The sequence below is a fragment of the Elephantulus edwardii genome, unplaced genomic scaffold (assembly GCF_000299155.1).
Source record: "Elephantulus edwardii isolate Elephantulus edwardi_28Jun2011 unplaced genomic scaffold, EleEdw1.0 scaffold00288, whole genome shotgun sequence".
NCBI lineage: Eukaryota > Metazoa > Chordata > Mammalia > Macroscelidea > Macroscelididae > Elephantulus > Elephantulus edwardii.
The window spans coordinates 3,054,718-3,067,732 of record NW_006400038.1 but is presented as its reverse complement, the minus strand read 5'-3'; the positions used below and the strand labels follow the sequence as shown (position 1 = coordinate 3,067,732).

The window sequence follows — 13,015 nt, the reverse complement described above, 5'->3', positions numbered from 1 at the left end:
CAACCAGGAATGGAGACTCCACTGGATGTCTTGTCAAGGGCAGCTTCTCTGGTACATGCTGATGACGAAAAACGTAAGTCAGAGTAGACTTCTGGTGCTTTTTATCCTGGACTCTTGCATACAGTAAGATCATGTTTCACCATATGGTAATGTGCTGTGTACTGTCAGGTTTTTGTCAGAGATAACAGCTTGGCATTCCCATTTTTATTTTCAAAAGCTAGAATATGGGTGCTGGAGCATGAATGGTAATCCTCTCTGCAATTTACTCTCCCAGTTGGATCTGAAATGAAGGTACTCCTTATGTGTCTCTCAGTTTGGATGAGTGTGTGTTATATGATAGACTAATTGAGCAGCAGAGAATGAGAGATACAAAAAATCATCCAAGGCCTTTGGAAGTATATAGTACCTAACTGAGTTGTGTTGGTGAGGATTTTTGTTTTCTTGTTGTTGAGATGTAATCCATATTGAAGGCTGTAATCTTTCATCTTCTGCAGCAAGTGTCTTAAGTCCTTCTCACTTTTAGCAAGCAAGGTTGTGTCATTTGCATAAGGCAGTTTGTTAATGAGTCTTCCTCCAATCCTGATGCCACATTCTTCTTCATAAAATCCAACTTCTTGAGTGATCTGTTCAGAGTATAGATTGAAAAGGTTTGGAGAAAGGATACAGTCCTGATGCATACCTTCCCTAATTTTAAACCATACACCATTCCTGTGCTCTTAGGGACAACAGCTTTTTTGGTCTAAGATTAGGTTTCAAAAGAATTCAAATAAGTGTTGTGGGATTCCCATTCTTCTCAATGTTAGCTATAATTTGTTATGAGCCACATGGTCAAATGCCTTTACATAGTCAATAAAACACAAACAGACATCCTTCTGGCACTCTCTGCCTTCAGCTAGGATCTGTCATTAGTAAAGATATCCCTGGTGTCATGGTTTGTTCTCAGTCCTGCTTGAATTTCTGGCACTTCTCTGGCAGTGCTAACCTTTTTTGGACAATCTTCAGCAAGATTTTACTTGCATATTATATTAATGATATTGTTTGATAATTTCCACATTCTGTTAAATCACCTCTTTTGGAGATGGAAACAATTTTAGTTCTAGTCAGTAGGCCAGGTAACTGTTCTCCAGATTTCTTGGCACAGACTGGTGGAGAATGTCTAGGGCATCTCTTTGTTGAAACATGTTGATCGTTAGCCCATCAATTCCTGGGGCTAATGATGAAACAAGAGGCCTGTATCTGATACAGAGAACTCACCAATGATGTGGAAGGAGGGCCAAACCCTAGTGCCAGTCCCTCTGGGAACATTGAAGTCATTGCTGAGTCACGGAGCTTATTCTCGACTGTAGTGTGGTGGGCCTACAGTGTCCAAATCACATCAAGTCCTTCTCACAGAATAGACACATGGTGGACATTAAGCAGGACATGGCTAGACACATAAAGATCTTGGAACTGTTTTAATGTTGGAATTTCAGTTTAAAGTATTAGCGTTGAGAACAGTTGGATAAAGTACTTCTTTGGTTTTTTTACAATAGCCATTCTTCAATGCTCCCTGTCTGAGTTGCCCAGTGCTGCTGTAAGAGAAGTACTATGTGTGGGTGGCTTTAAAGGCTGGAAGTCTATCTTCCCCACATTTGAGGAGACAGGAGGTCTAAACTCAGGGTCTTGGCTGTGTTCTTTCTGTTGACCTTCTCCGAGTTTTTGGTATCTGTCTACAATCCTTGGCATCTCTGGGCTTGTAGACATGTCTTTCTGTCATTGGTACTGCCCCTGTGTTTGTCTGCCTGTTCTGTTCTGGTAACTTAGAAGGCATTAGGTTGATGACCCATCTTGCAGTGGCATGACTATTTTAAAATAACAAAGAAAGACCAAACAGGATCACATCAACAGGTGTAGATGGGGGAGCTCTGGTGGCCAAGTGGCAGGAAGCTGTGCAGCAGCGCTGTAGGCACATGGTTTGAATCCTCCAGTTGCTCTGCTAGAGAAGGAGGGACAGTCTCCTGTGCCAGTCAGATCCAGTTTGTCCGTACACGACAAGGAAACACACACACCACCATCACAAAAACAAACAAACAAAAAACCCCAGGTATAGGTGCCCAGAATTTCAGCACATATCTTTTGGAGGAGTGCATAATTCCATTCAGAACACTTCCTCTCCAGTGCCTCACATCCCAGTTCCTCCTGCCTGCATCTTCACTGTCCAAATCAGGATTTTAGCTGAGTGTGCACACTACTATTAACCATTCTTTGTTATGAGGTCTTGTAAACTCATATCACATCTTTTTCACTAACCATGGCTTGCCAACATTCTTTCTGAAATACAGTACTCTATCAGGCCTGAACTCAGAGTTCTTGGGGTGAAGGGACAGAAGGGTGGGCCTGGCTGGTGATGAGCGAATTACATGAATTAGTGGGTGGCTGTGGGGAGTAAAAGAAGCCTTGGTGAGCAGGAAGGTGCTGACCCCTCTCCAAGGACAGTGCCCCTTCTCTCCAGCCAGACATACAGGGTCTGGCCCCAGAACTAACCAAGGAACATGCATCAAAGGACATTAGGCTGGGGAATTGGAGTCAGCCTTGGTGGGAGCATTTATATGCCCACAAATGCTATGGATGTTATCATTGTTTTTAGGTGCTGAGAACGTGACTATGGTTCATAGCAATCCAATCCTGTACCATCCTCCTCATCTCTGATATACTTGAGTCCATTGTTACAGTCTGTGTTGTCAATCCCTCTTGTTGGGAATCTTGTTTTTTCTCTCTAGTGAGCCAAATGGTAAAGATGTACCAAAACTCCACTGACTTCAGCTAGCTGCTTGTACAGGGAAATGTGGGCCTGGTAGGGTTCATTTTACTCTTGTTCAAGAGTAAATAGGAATTTAGACTTTAGCATTGAGCTAGATTTTTAAAAATCTCTGTGATCCAGAGATTATTCTTCCTATCAGTCTTGTTCCCACTAAGGTTTATGGTCTTATCTGTGTGATGTTTCATCTGGTTTAGTCTTAATACATCTATTAATAAACAAAATTACACTTGAGTTTTTTGGTAAAGCCACTTCCATCTATGCCCTCTGATAGTTGTGAATTATTGTAACAATTCATTAAAAGCTGAAAAAAATTTGTTTAATGTTAAATCATCTTCTATATCATCTCAATATGGAAATTAATTTTTATATGTGTGCACTTTTTTCCTCGCAGGACTCTCTGCCTGCACTATGGAGGTGCCAGGCGTTGGGATCAGCTCACTGGCAGTGGGCTTGCTTTGGATTATGTTTTTTAAAAAACAAAATTCAAATCTTTTTTTCATCTTTTTTTGTTTTCTTAAACATTTTCATTGTACATTTATGACACACTACTTAGCTTGACATTTGATATGGATATAATTTTATGGAAGCAATACATTGGAGGTTGAAGCACTTAGAGAAATTATATCAAATATGAAACTCAAACTATTAAATTCTCAATGACTTTAGATTTTTTTTTAACTTAACTTTGTTGGCTCAAATCCTTGATACCTTGTGAATGAAAGGAATATATCTTCTTTCCATTGAATTTGGTGAAGTTGTCACTATTTCTTCCTGGACTACCTTTTCCATCAAGTCTTACATAGAGCTTTTTTCCCACCTTTGAACAACATTGCTTAATAGCACTTCTTTTATGGAACTTAACTGTTTAACTAGACTACAATCACTTTTCAAATTAACGTGAAAGGGTAAAAACCTGTTATTTTCACCTGTTAGCAGGAGTGGAGAAGAGTGTGTGTTTTCCTTGGAGAGGATGAGGAGTCCTGGGTGGTGCATATTCTGAAGTGTTTGGCTGTTAACTGGAAGTTTGCAGATTAAACCCACCCCAGAGTGCTTGAAAGGAAAGGCTTGGCAGTCTACATGGCAGAGATCATAGTGGGAGGCTCTGTGGGGCACATTCTCTCACACACAAAGCACTGTGCAGAATGATTTCAATGAAATGGTTTACAGTAGAAGGGAATTTTCACTGAGGAATTAAGGAGCACAGGCTAGATTTAAATAGCAAACCAAACACAAGAATCTAACTTCTATGTTGCAAGGTTCTTTAAAATAACATGAGAAATTTTTTAAAAATCTGGATCAGTGTTGGAAAATTGGAACGGGTACATACCTGTAATGAGTTAAAAGTTATGAAAAATTCCTAGAAAATTGAAAGCAGATGGGATTACATTGTTAAAAGAAAACAGTAAAAATCAGAACTCCAAACACAGGTGCAAAAGAAAAATGAAATTAGAAGGAGAACTTGAATGAAAGTTATCAGCAAGAAGACGCTGACAGCAGCTTTAAAGAAATGTTGTTCCTTTATAGTTATGATCACCTCCATAGAGACATAGACCTGTGTCCTAGCAGGAGTCTCAGGGTGATGCCGCTGGTTAACATGCCAAGCGACTAACCTAAAGGTTAGAGGGCCAAGTCCAGGCAGCAGGGCCTCCGGAAAGAGGTCAGGCACATTGCTTCTAAAAATTCAGCTACTGGAAATTTTGTGGTGCACAGTTCTGGCTGACACATGGGGGAACTGCTGTGTTTCAGGGGTGCACTTAACAGCAGCTGGGAAGATTTAAAATACAGGTTTTGGGACTTGAGAAAGAAGAAAAGGAAAGCTTGCTATCAAGGTAGCACATCTTATAGAAAAGGTGCTCGGGAAGGAAATGTAAAAAGAAAGCCTTCTCATAAGACTGCATCTGCTGAACTCTTTCAGTGGTAGAGGAAAGATGCTTATTTAGGCAAATTTGTCATTTGTTTACCAATCTAACATTCTTCTATTTCCCATTTATATATCCTCAAGTAAAACCTGCCGATTGACACCATCTGTATTCTTACTGGTGAGGTGCCCTGTTCCTCAGCTGTGGGAGAAAGAGGAAACAGTCTGCTCCTATTAGGATTGATTAGGGATCTGAAAGAGGGTCAACAGGAGTTAGAATTAGTGGGTTTTTCTTTTGACTCTGTGTTTACACAGAGAAATCTGGTGGTGCAGCAGTTAAGTGCTCAGCCGCTAACTCAGAGCTTAGTGTTTTGAACCCACTAGCCATTCCATAGGAAAAACGTGCGTTTTTATACCATGAAGATTAACCCCTAATTCTGCTACTGCTGGTTCTAGTTCTTGGTGACCTTATATCGGGTTTCTGAGGTGGAAATCTCTATGGGAGCAAATGACTTTTTCTTTCCCAGGGAGTGGTGGTGGATTCAAGCCACAGAACATTTAGTTAGCAGTTCAACAAGTAGTGCACAATGTACACCTTTAGGCCTCCTTTTCATAAAGACTCCAGCCCTGGCAACCCAAGAGGCATGTCTGCTCCATCCCGTAGACTCCCTGTTTTTAGCATTAACTATGACAGTGGCTTGTCCTTACACAAGGAGTTGTAACAGAGGTGGTGCTGCCATTAAGTACTTGACAGTACATAGAAAAGATGGTAGTTTAGATCCACTCCTGGGGACAAGATCTGAGGATCTGCTTCTGTAAGCTTTTTTGTTTTTTTCCTCTCATTACTGTTGAGTTGGAACCAGCTTCTTGTTGACCCTTTGTAGGTTTCCACAGCTGTAAGGTGCATAGGAATAGATTGTCCATCTTTTCTCTGAGGAACTGCTGCTAGATGCAGACTGCCAGAGAGGCTCGGCCTGTGAGTTAACAGTGTGGCACTGCAGAGCTGAGCTCCCCTCTGTATACACTAAAGTCTGGAGCCTGGAGATCCTGTGAGGTGGGTGGTTCCAGTTACTATAAATAAAAAATTGACTTGATAGCATCTAACAATTTACTGTTACGTAAAGACTACCAGTGACCCTTCTAGAGGAGAAACTTGATACTCTAGCTGGAAATAAGGGAGCTTTGATTTGGATTTTGTGTATGTATGAGATGTGGGTCTTTCTTGAGTTTTCTATCAATAGTTTTCCAATTTTGCTAATATCATTTGTTAAAGAGGCTTTCATTTCCCCATGCCATATACTTTTCTAGGAGAATTGTACTAATTTACATTGACACAAAAGAATTATACAGATATTAACATTAATTTTACTTACATTGTTCCTGGCCTCTTCTTATTTTTAAAAAGATTGTTTATTTATAGACAGTATACTTTAATAATTACAGCCAGGAAATTAAAAGGCATATTACCTTGGGAAAATCTGCTGTCGGCGACCTCTCCAAAGTACTGAAGAGCAACAATGTCATTCTGGAGACTAAGGCACACCTGATTCAGGCCATGGTCTTTGCAATTACTTGCTATGCATCAGAAAGCTGGACAATGACTAGGGATGATAGAAAGAGAATTGATGTCTTTGAGCTGTGGTGCTGGAGAAGAGTGTTGAATTTACCATGGACTGGTAGGAGAACAAACGGGTTTGCCCTGGAGAGGCTTAAACCGGGCTGCTCCTTAGAGGCAAGGATTCTGAAGATTCGTCTGACAGACTTTGGGCATGTTGCAAGGAAGGACCAGTCCTTGGAGAGAGACATCATGCTTGGGAGATTGAGGGACAGTGCAGAAGAGGAAGACCATCGATGAGATGGATTGATTCACTGACTGGGTAATGGAAGTAGGTGTGTTAGAGACAATAAGATTGACACAGGGTAGAGCAGGGTATAGGGCTGTTGTACATAGGGTCACGATGAATCACAAGCAACTCGACAGCACATAACAACAAAAACAGTTATTAATTTAGAAGAATAATGATCAAAATTACTTTTTAATTATGCAGATTCATAGGCTTTTGAAGATCTTGACATCTTTGGCTCTTTCTTGTTCCTTAGAGGTCATGGAAGGTGTGTAACTGTCAAGAGGAATAAGAATGAAGCACATAGTGTGATCAGATAAGTTAGGTTCTCAGAAAGGCAAAGTATATTTTTTATCTAAGATAAACACCCAGATGGTCTTTGCAATCACTTGTTATGCATCAGAGAGTTGGACAATGACCAAGGAGGATAGAAGGAGAATTGATGCGTTTGAGCTGTGGTGCTGGAGAAGAGTCTTGAGAGTACCATGGACTGCTAGGAAAACAAACAGATTTATCCTGGAAAGGGTTAAACCGGGTGGCTCCTTGGAGGCAAGCATTCTGAGGCTCCGTCTAACATACTTTGGACATATTGTAAAGAGAGACCAGTCCTTGGAGAAGGACATCATGCTTGGTAGGGTGGAGGGACAGTGCAGGAGGGGAAGGCCCTCTGGGAGGTGGATTGATTCAGTGATTGGGGTAATCGGGATGGGAGTGTCAGAGACAGTGTGATTGGCACAGGACAGAGCAGCGTTTAGGGCTGTTGTACATAGGGTCGCTATGAGTTGCAAGCGACTTGATGGCACATAACAACAACAGCAAACACCCAGATCATGTTAGACCTCCTCTTATTGAGTCCAGAAATAATCCATGTGACTTGATAATTGCCTTTATTGTATGATTTCTTTAGCTAATTTGAATGTATAGCTTATATGTGTATTTGCTTTTGGTGACAATTATTAACCAAACTATGTAAGGTGCTTGCATTCCTTTAAGAAAGGAATCTAGACTAGGTAACATTTGGGTATTAACTCTGTGCAAATGTGCAGATGTTAAGTAAATTAGTCCTCCACCCTCACACCAATAGTATTTTGAAGGTGAGTTTCTACAAAGGTTTATGGAGCAAGTAATTTATGTAGTTGTTATTATGGGCCATCGAATTGGAACCAACTCATAGCTGATGCTCCAGAAGTTTTCAGAGGCTATAAATTGCATGGGGGGAGATTACCCACTTTTCTCCCATGGATTTGAACAGCTTGACTTTGAGTTGGCAGTACAGTTCCTTACCAGTAGGCCACCAGAACTCCCTAAGGATATGCTGTTTAACACTGTACCTTCTAAGTCTCTGAGCTTACTGTTAGGTTACCTAGTGCATGCCGTCCTCTGTCCTGTGTCTTTAGTTATTTTCTTTTCTTCTTCCCCACTTTTCTCCTCTGCCTTTTTCAGTTTGGAAATGTCCGTAAGATATCTCCATGTAACAATATAGCACCCGCCAGGTGCCTAGGTAGCACAAGCCATTTGTGCTCAGCTGCTAACCTGAACATTAGTCCTTGTATTCCACACAGCATCTCTGTGGAAGATAGACCTTGCTGTCCACTCCCATTAAGACTCCAGCCAGGTAAAACTTGTGGAAAAGTTCTACTCTGGGACAGATGAGGCCCCCAGGAGGTGGAATAGACTCTGGCAGCTAACAACGAGCACTAGTACTTAGCCTCTTCTGAGTATCTTTCCTCTTGGGTCCGTGTGCTCTCTGCCATCTTCTCCTGCATTCTTTAGTCTCCTTCCACACCAGAGCTTCTGCTCTGTGGTACACTGTCTCCTCTCATAAGGATAGGCATACACTGCTGATAGGCCAGGGTTTGAATTTTCAACTCTGCCACTCACAGTCTTCTTTATTTTTTGTTGTTGTAAGTGTATATGAGCTAGAGATAGAAAATCAAAAGGGTCGAACTGTCTCAGGATTTCTTAAGCTGCAGGAACTGAAAAATAAATTCAAGCCAAGAGGTGCAATACTTACGGATGCTGTGGGCAGAATGTTGAGCGATCCAGGAAGCATCAAAAGAAGATAGAAGGTCTTCATAGAGTCACTGTACCAAAGAAGACCTGCTTGACAAGGACGCATTTCATAAAACAACTTATGTTCAAGAAGCAATGGTAATGAAGGAGGAAGTTCAAGCTGCTCTGAAGGAAATGGCAAAAAAAAAAAAATAAGACCCCCAGAATTGATGGGATACTAATGGACATATTTCAACAAACAGTTGCAGCTCTGGACGTGCTCACTAGGCTGTGCCAAGAAATCTGGAGAACAACTACCTGGCCAACTGACTGGAAAAGATCCATATTTATTCCCATTCCAAAAAATGGTGACCCAGCTGGAAAAGATCCATATTTATTCCCATTCCAAAAAAATGGTGACCCAACACAGTGTTGAAATTATTGAACAGTATCATTAATATCACATACAAGCAAAATCCTTCTGAAGATTATCCAAAAGCGACTGGAACTGTACATAGACAGAGAACTATTAGAAATACAAACTGGGTTTAGAAGAGGCTGTGGCACTAGGGGTATCATTACCAATGTCTGACGACTCTTGGCTGAAAGCAAAGAGTATAAGAGGAATAGCTATGTTTCATTGACTATGCAAAGGCATTTGACTATGTAGATCACAACAAATTGTGGCTAACCTTGAGAAGAATGGGAATGCCAGATTGCCTGTTTGTGCTCATGTAAAACCTGTATTTGGATCAGGAAGCAGTTGTTGGAACAGAGAAAGGAAACACTGCGTGTTTCATAATCAGAAAAGGTGTGTGTCAGAAATTGTCCTGTCTCCATACCTTTTCAGTCTGTATGCAGAACAAATCATTCAAGAGACTGGACTTTATGAGGAAGCATGTGTCATCAGGATTGGAGGAAGACTCATCAACAACCTGCGTTACGCATAACCTTACTTGCTGAAACTGAGGAGAACCTGAAGTGCTTGCTGGTCAAGGACTGTAGTGTTCAGTATGGGTTGAAGCTCAACATCAAGAAAAGGAAGATTCTCACCACTGGGCCAATTGACAGCTTCATGATAGATGGAGAAGAGATTGAGATTGTTAACAACTTCAGCTTGCTTGGCTTCACAATCAGCACTCTTGGCATCGGCAGTCACAAAATAAAAAGACAGATTGCACTGGGAAAATCTGTTGTCAGCAACCTCTCCAGAGTACTGAAGAGCAATGATTTCAGTCTGAAGATGGAATTAAGGTGTGCTTGGTACAGGTCATGGTATTTGCAGTTATTTGCTATGCATCAGAGAGCTGGACAATTATTAAAGATGTTAGAATGATCGATACCTTTGAGTTGTGGTGCTGGAGAAGATTGTTGAACATACCATGGACTGCCAGGAGAACAAACAAGTCTGTCCTAGAGAGGGTAAAACCAGGCTGCTCCCTGGAGGCAAGGAATTTTAAGCTCCATCTCAAATATTTTGGGTACATGGCCAGGAGGGGCTAGTTTTTGGAGAAGGACATCATGCTTGGAAAGGTGGAGGGGCAGTGCAAGGGAGAAAGATCCTCGGTGAGATGGATTGACTCAGTGACTGAAGAAATGGGATTAGATCTGTCAGAGTTAATGAAATCGGCTCAGGAGAGAGCAGGATTCAGAATTCCTGTACATAGGGTCTCCATGAGTCACAGGTGACTTGATGGCACGTAATAACAACAACATGTTCAAATATACATTTGAAAAATCTCATAGGAAGGCCAAAAAACTTGGTTCTCTCACATCCCTGTTTCTCTCACATCTTGTTGACTATCCACCAGCAAACTCTGACCACTTCCAACCATCATCACTCCCACCATGCTGGTCCAGAAACACTCCTCACTAGCCTGGATTACTGGAGGGCTTTCCCTGCTGTGGTTACTGCTCCCAGCCCTCCCCTTTAGGGTCTCGTTTGAAGCCTGGTCCTGGATTGGGCCTCTGAAAATGGACCTCTGATGTTGTCACTCCTCTGTTCAGAAGCCTTCTCGTAGCCCTCCTCCTCCTGAATCAAGCTTGCCCCCCTCCTCCTGGAAAGCAACAGCTGTGCTGCCACGGTACAGACCAGCATAGACTAGTGACTCAGAATTTACTTCTGAATTCCGAGACCACAGTGAGACCAAAGAAAGCAGGCAAATCCAGCGTGGCAGCAAGGGAGTTTCTTAGGGAGGTTTAAGTGAGCTAGGTCCTGGATGGTGGCAGGACCTGTTAAATTCTCATACACCACAGTGGGAGGCAAGCATTTTATAACTGGGGTAAACAAGAGGCCAAGTGCCAGGACTTCCAAGACCACCTTGTCAGAAGTTAATGGAAGAGTGATTTAGCCAGAGTGAAGTGTGAGATGAGCCAGCAAGGAGTGAAGGGTGCCCATGTTTGGCTTTACAAAGCCTGTTTCCCCATCACACTCACTGTCCCCTCAGGCTAGAATGGTATTCCTTCAGATTGGTGTGTCTTCACTCATGTTTCTGTCCAAAGCAGCCTTCTCTGCCTCCTCCCACCTGTGAATCAGCCTTCTTGTCTAGAACTTCCTATCCCATGTCCCACTTTCCTGCCTTATTTTTATAAGTTGATTTGTTTTAGTTGATAAAATCCTCTAGACCTGGCTTTTACTGTAGAACCTCCAGGGCCTGAAACAGTGTCCGACACTTGGGAAGAGCTTGGTTAATATGTGCTGAGTGAGTGAACTCAATCAGATCCCCCCTCAGCTGGAAATTTTCTTGCTAGAGTTTGTCAAACACCCACGTACCAGGACAAGGCTCCCTTTACAGGAACACACAAAGTCCCTGCTTCCTCCTTCACTGCTCAGCCCGCCCACTCACCAGGTACCCGTCCTACAGGTTTCCACCTGGCAGCATGGGCAGAATTGATGCTGGCAAAGCTATCGCTGTCAGAAGGCATGTTGGGATTTGAAAGTGATGGAATTTTGAGAGTAAATACAAATCTTCGACTCATTTCCATTGTGGTATGCAATGGTTTGTAACTTTACTTTTGAATTAATCATGTTTCTTTAATAAATTCTTCAGGTACTTCCCTGGAGTCAATGATTCTGAAGCTTCGTCTGACATATTTTGGGCATGTTGCAAGGAGGGATTGGTCCTTGGAGAGGGTCATCATGTTTGGCAGAGTGGAGGGGTGGCGAAGGAGAGGAAGACCTTTGGTTAGATGGATCGATTCTGTGACTGGAGCGGTGGGAATAAGTGTGTTTGAGATGGCTAGGTTGGCACAGGATAGAACAGCATTTAGAGCTCTTGTACATAGAGTCGCTATGAGTCACAAGCGACTCGATGGCACATAACAACAACTTTAAAAAAATCCCCCCCCCCAAAAAAATCCCCAAAGAGTACTTACTCTGAAATAAAGGGGATGATGTGATGCTCTGCTTTGAGGAAATAGAGACTGAGAGCAAACCATGGTTAGTTGTGCTGGCAGCTGGGTTGTGATAGTTGAGGTCAGTTTCACTTTTATGAAAGCTAGAATTCTGTGGATTGCAGGGTTTCACGACCCAGGGTGTTTCAAGAAAGAAAATGTATATTTTGGGAAAATCTCTAAGATTAATATCTATTCTTCTCAACTGTTCAGTGCAAGAGACATATAACACAAATTCAGCTAATACCAGGGATTTTAAAGAAAGAAAACTAATGTACTTACTTCATTGTTCTTTACCTCTTGCTCAATGGTTAAAAATGTAAAAATATATAAATAGTGATAATAATAGTGGAATCCTCTCTGTCCCCTAAAATGTAATTTTTAGTGTGTATCTAAACCTTGTCCTTGTATAACATTAGAAAAATAGCGTAATAGTTAACATAATGCTATTTTTTTGTGGTTAGCTAGATTTTTAGTGTTATTTATAAACTAATTATGTACAAAGATTCCTTGGTGGTGAGAAAGTTAAGCATTCAGCTCCTAACTAGAGAGTTGACAGTAGTTGTGCTACTGACGCAAAAGTATGTGGTTTGAATCCAGGAGCTGCTTCGTGGGAGAAAAACGGGCAGTCTCCTCCTGTGCCATAGGTTGATTCTGAGTCGATGGTACACAACAACAGGAACAGTGGCTCCAAGGTAGAAAGACCTGCAGCCAAGATTATAGCCAAGGAAACCCTGTATGATAGTTCTCTGTCACATGGGCTCACTGTGAGTCAAAACCCAACAGCAACATGTGTATACTACAGAAATAGAGTCATATATATTGCCTGCTTCTTTTACTTAAAATTATTGTATAGTTTTTATATCACTAAATAATACATCTAAATCGTTAGTCATTTCAAATAATCACATACATAAAATAAAGTATAATAAAATAATACATCATTTTTAAAAGACCTTATATGGATATACTATATTTTGCTTATCAATTCCTGCCATTTTCAAGTTTTGGGGGTTTTTTTAGACTAAGTAGCAAGGATTCTGAGGCTCCGTCTAACTTACTTTGGACATGTTGTGAGGAGAGACCGGTCCTTAGAGAGGGACATCATGCTTGGGAGGGTGGAGGGAC

The 13,015-nt window shown here is 41.6% G+C and overlaps 1 protein-coding gene across 1 annotated transcript in view; it reads left to right on the top strand.

Annotated features, from left to right (window-relative positions):
• The window catches only part of VGLL4 (vestigial like 4 (Drosophila)), a 238,315-nt gene continuing 225,300 nt past the window's right edge, over window positions 1-13,015 (top strand). The window contains exon 1 of the mRNA XM_006900546.1: window positions 1-73. Coding sequence (XP_006900608.1) covers window positions 10-73 — 64 coding nt within the window. The 5' untranslated portion in view covers window positions 1-9. The remainder of the gene's footprint in view (window positions 74-13,015) is intronic.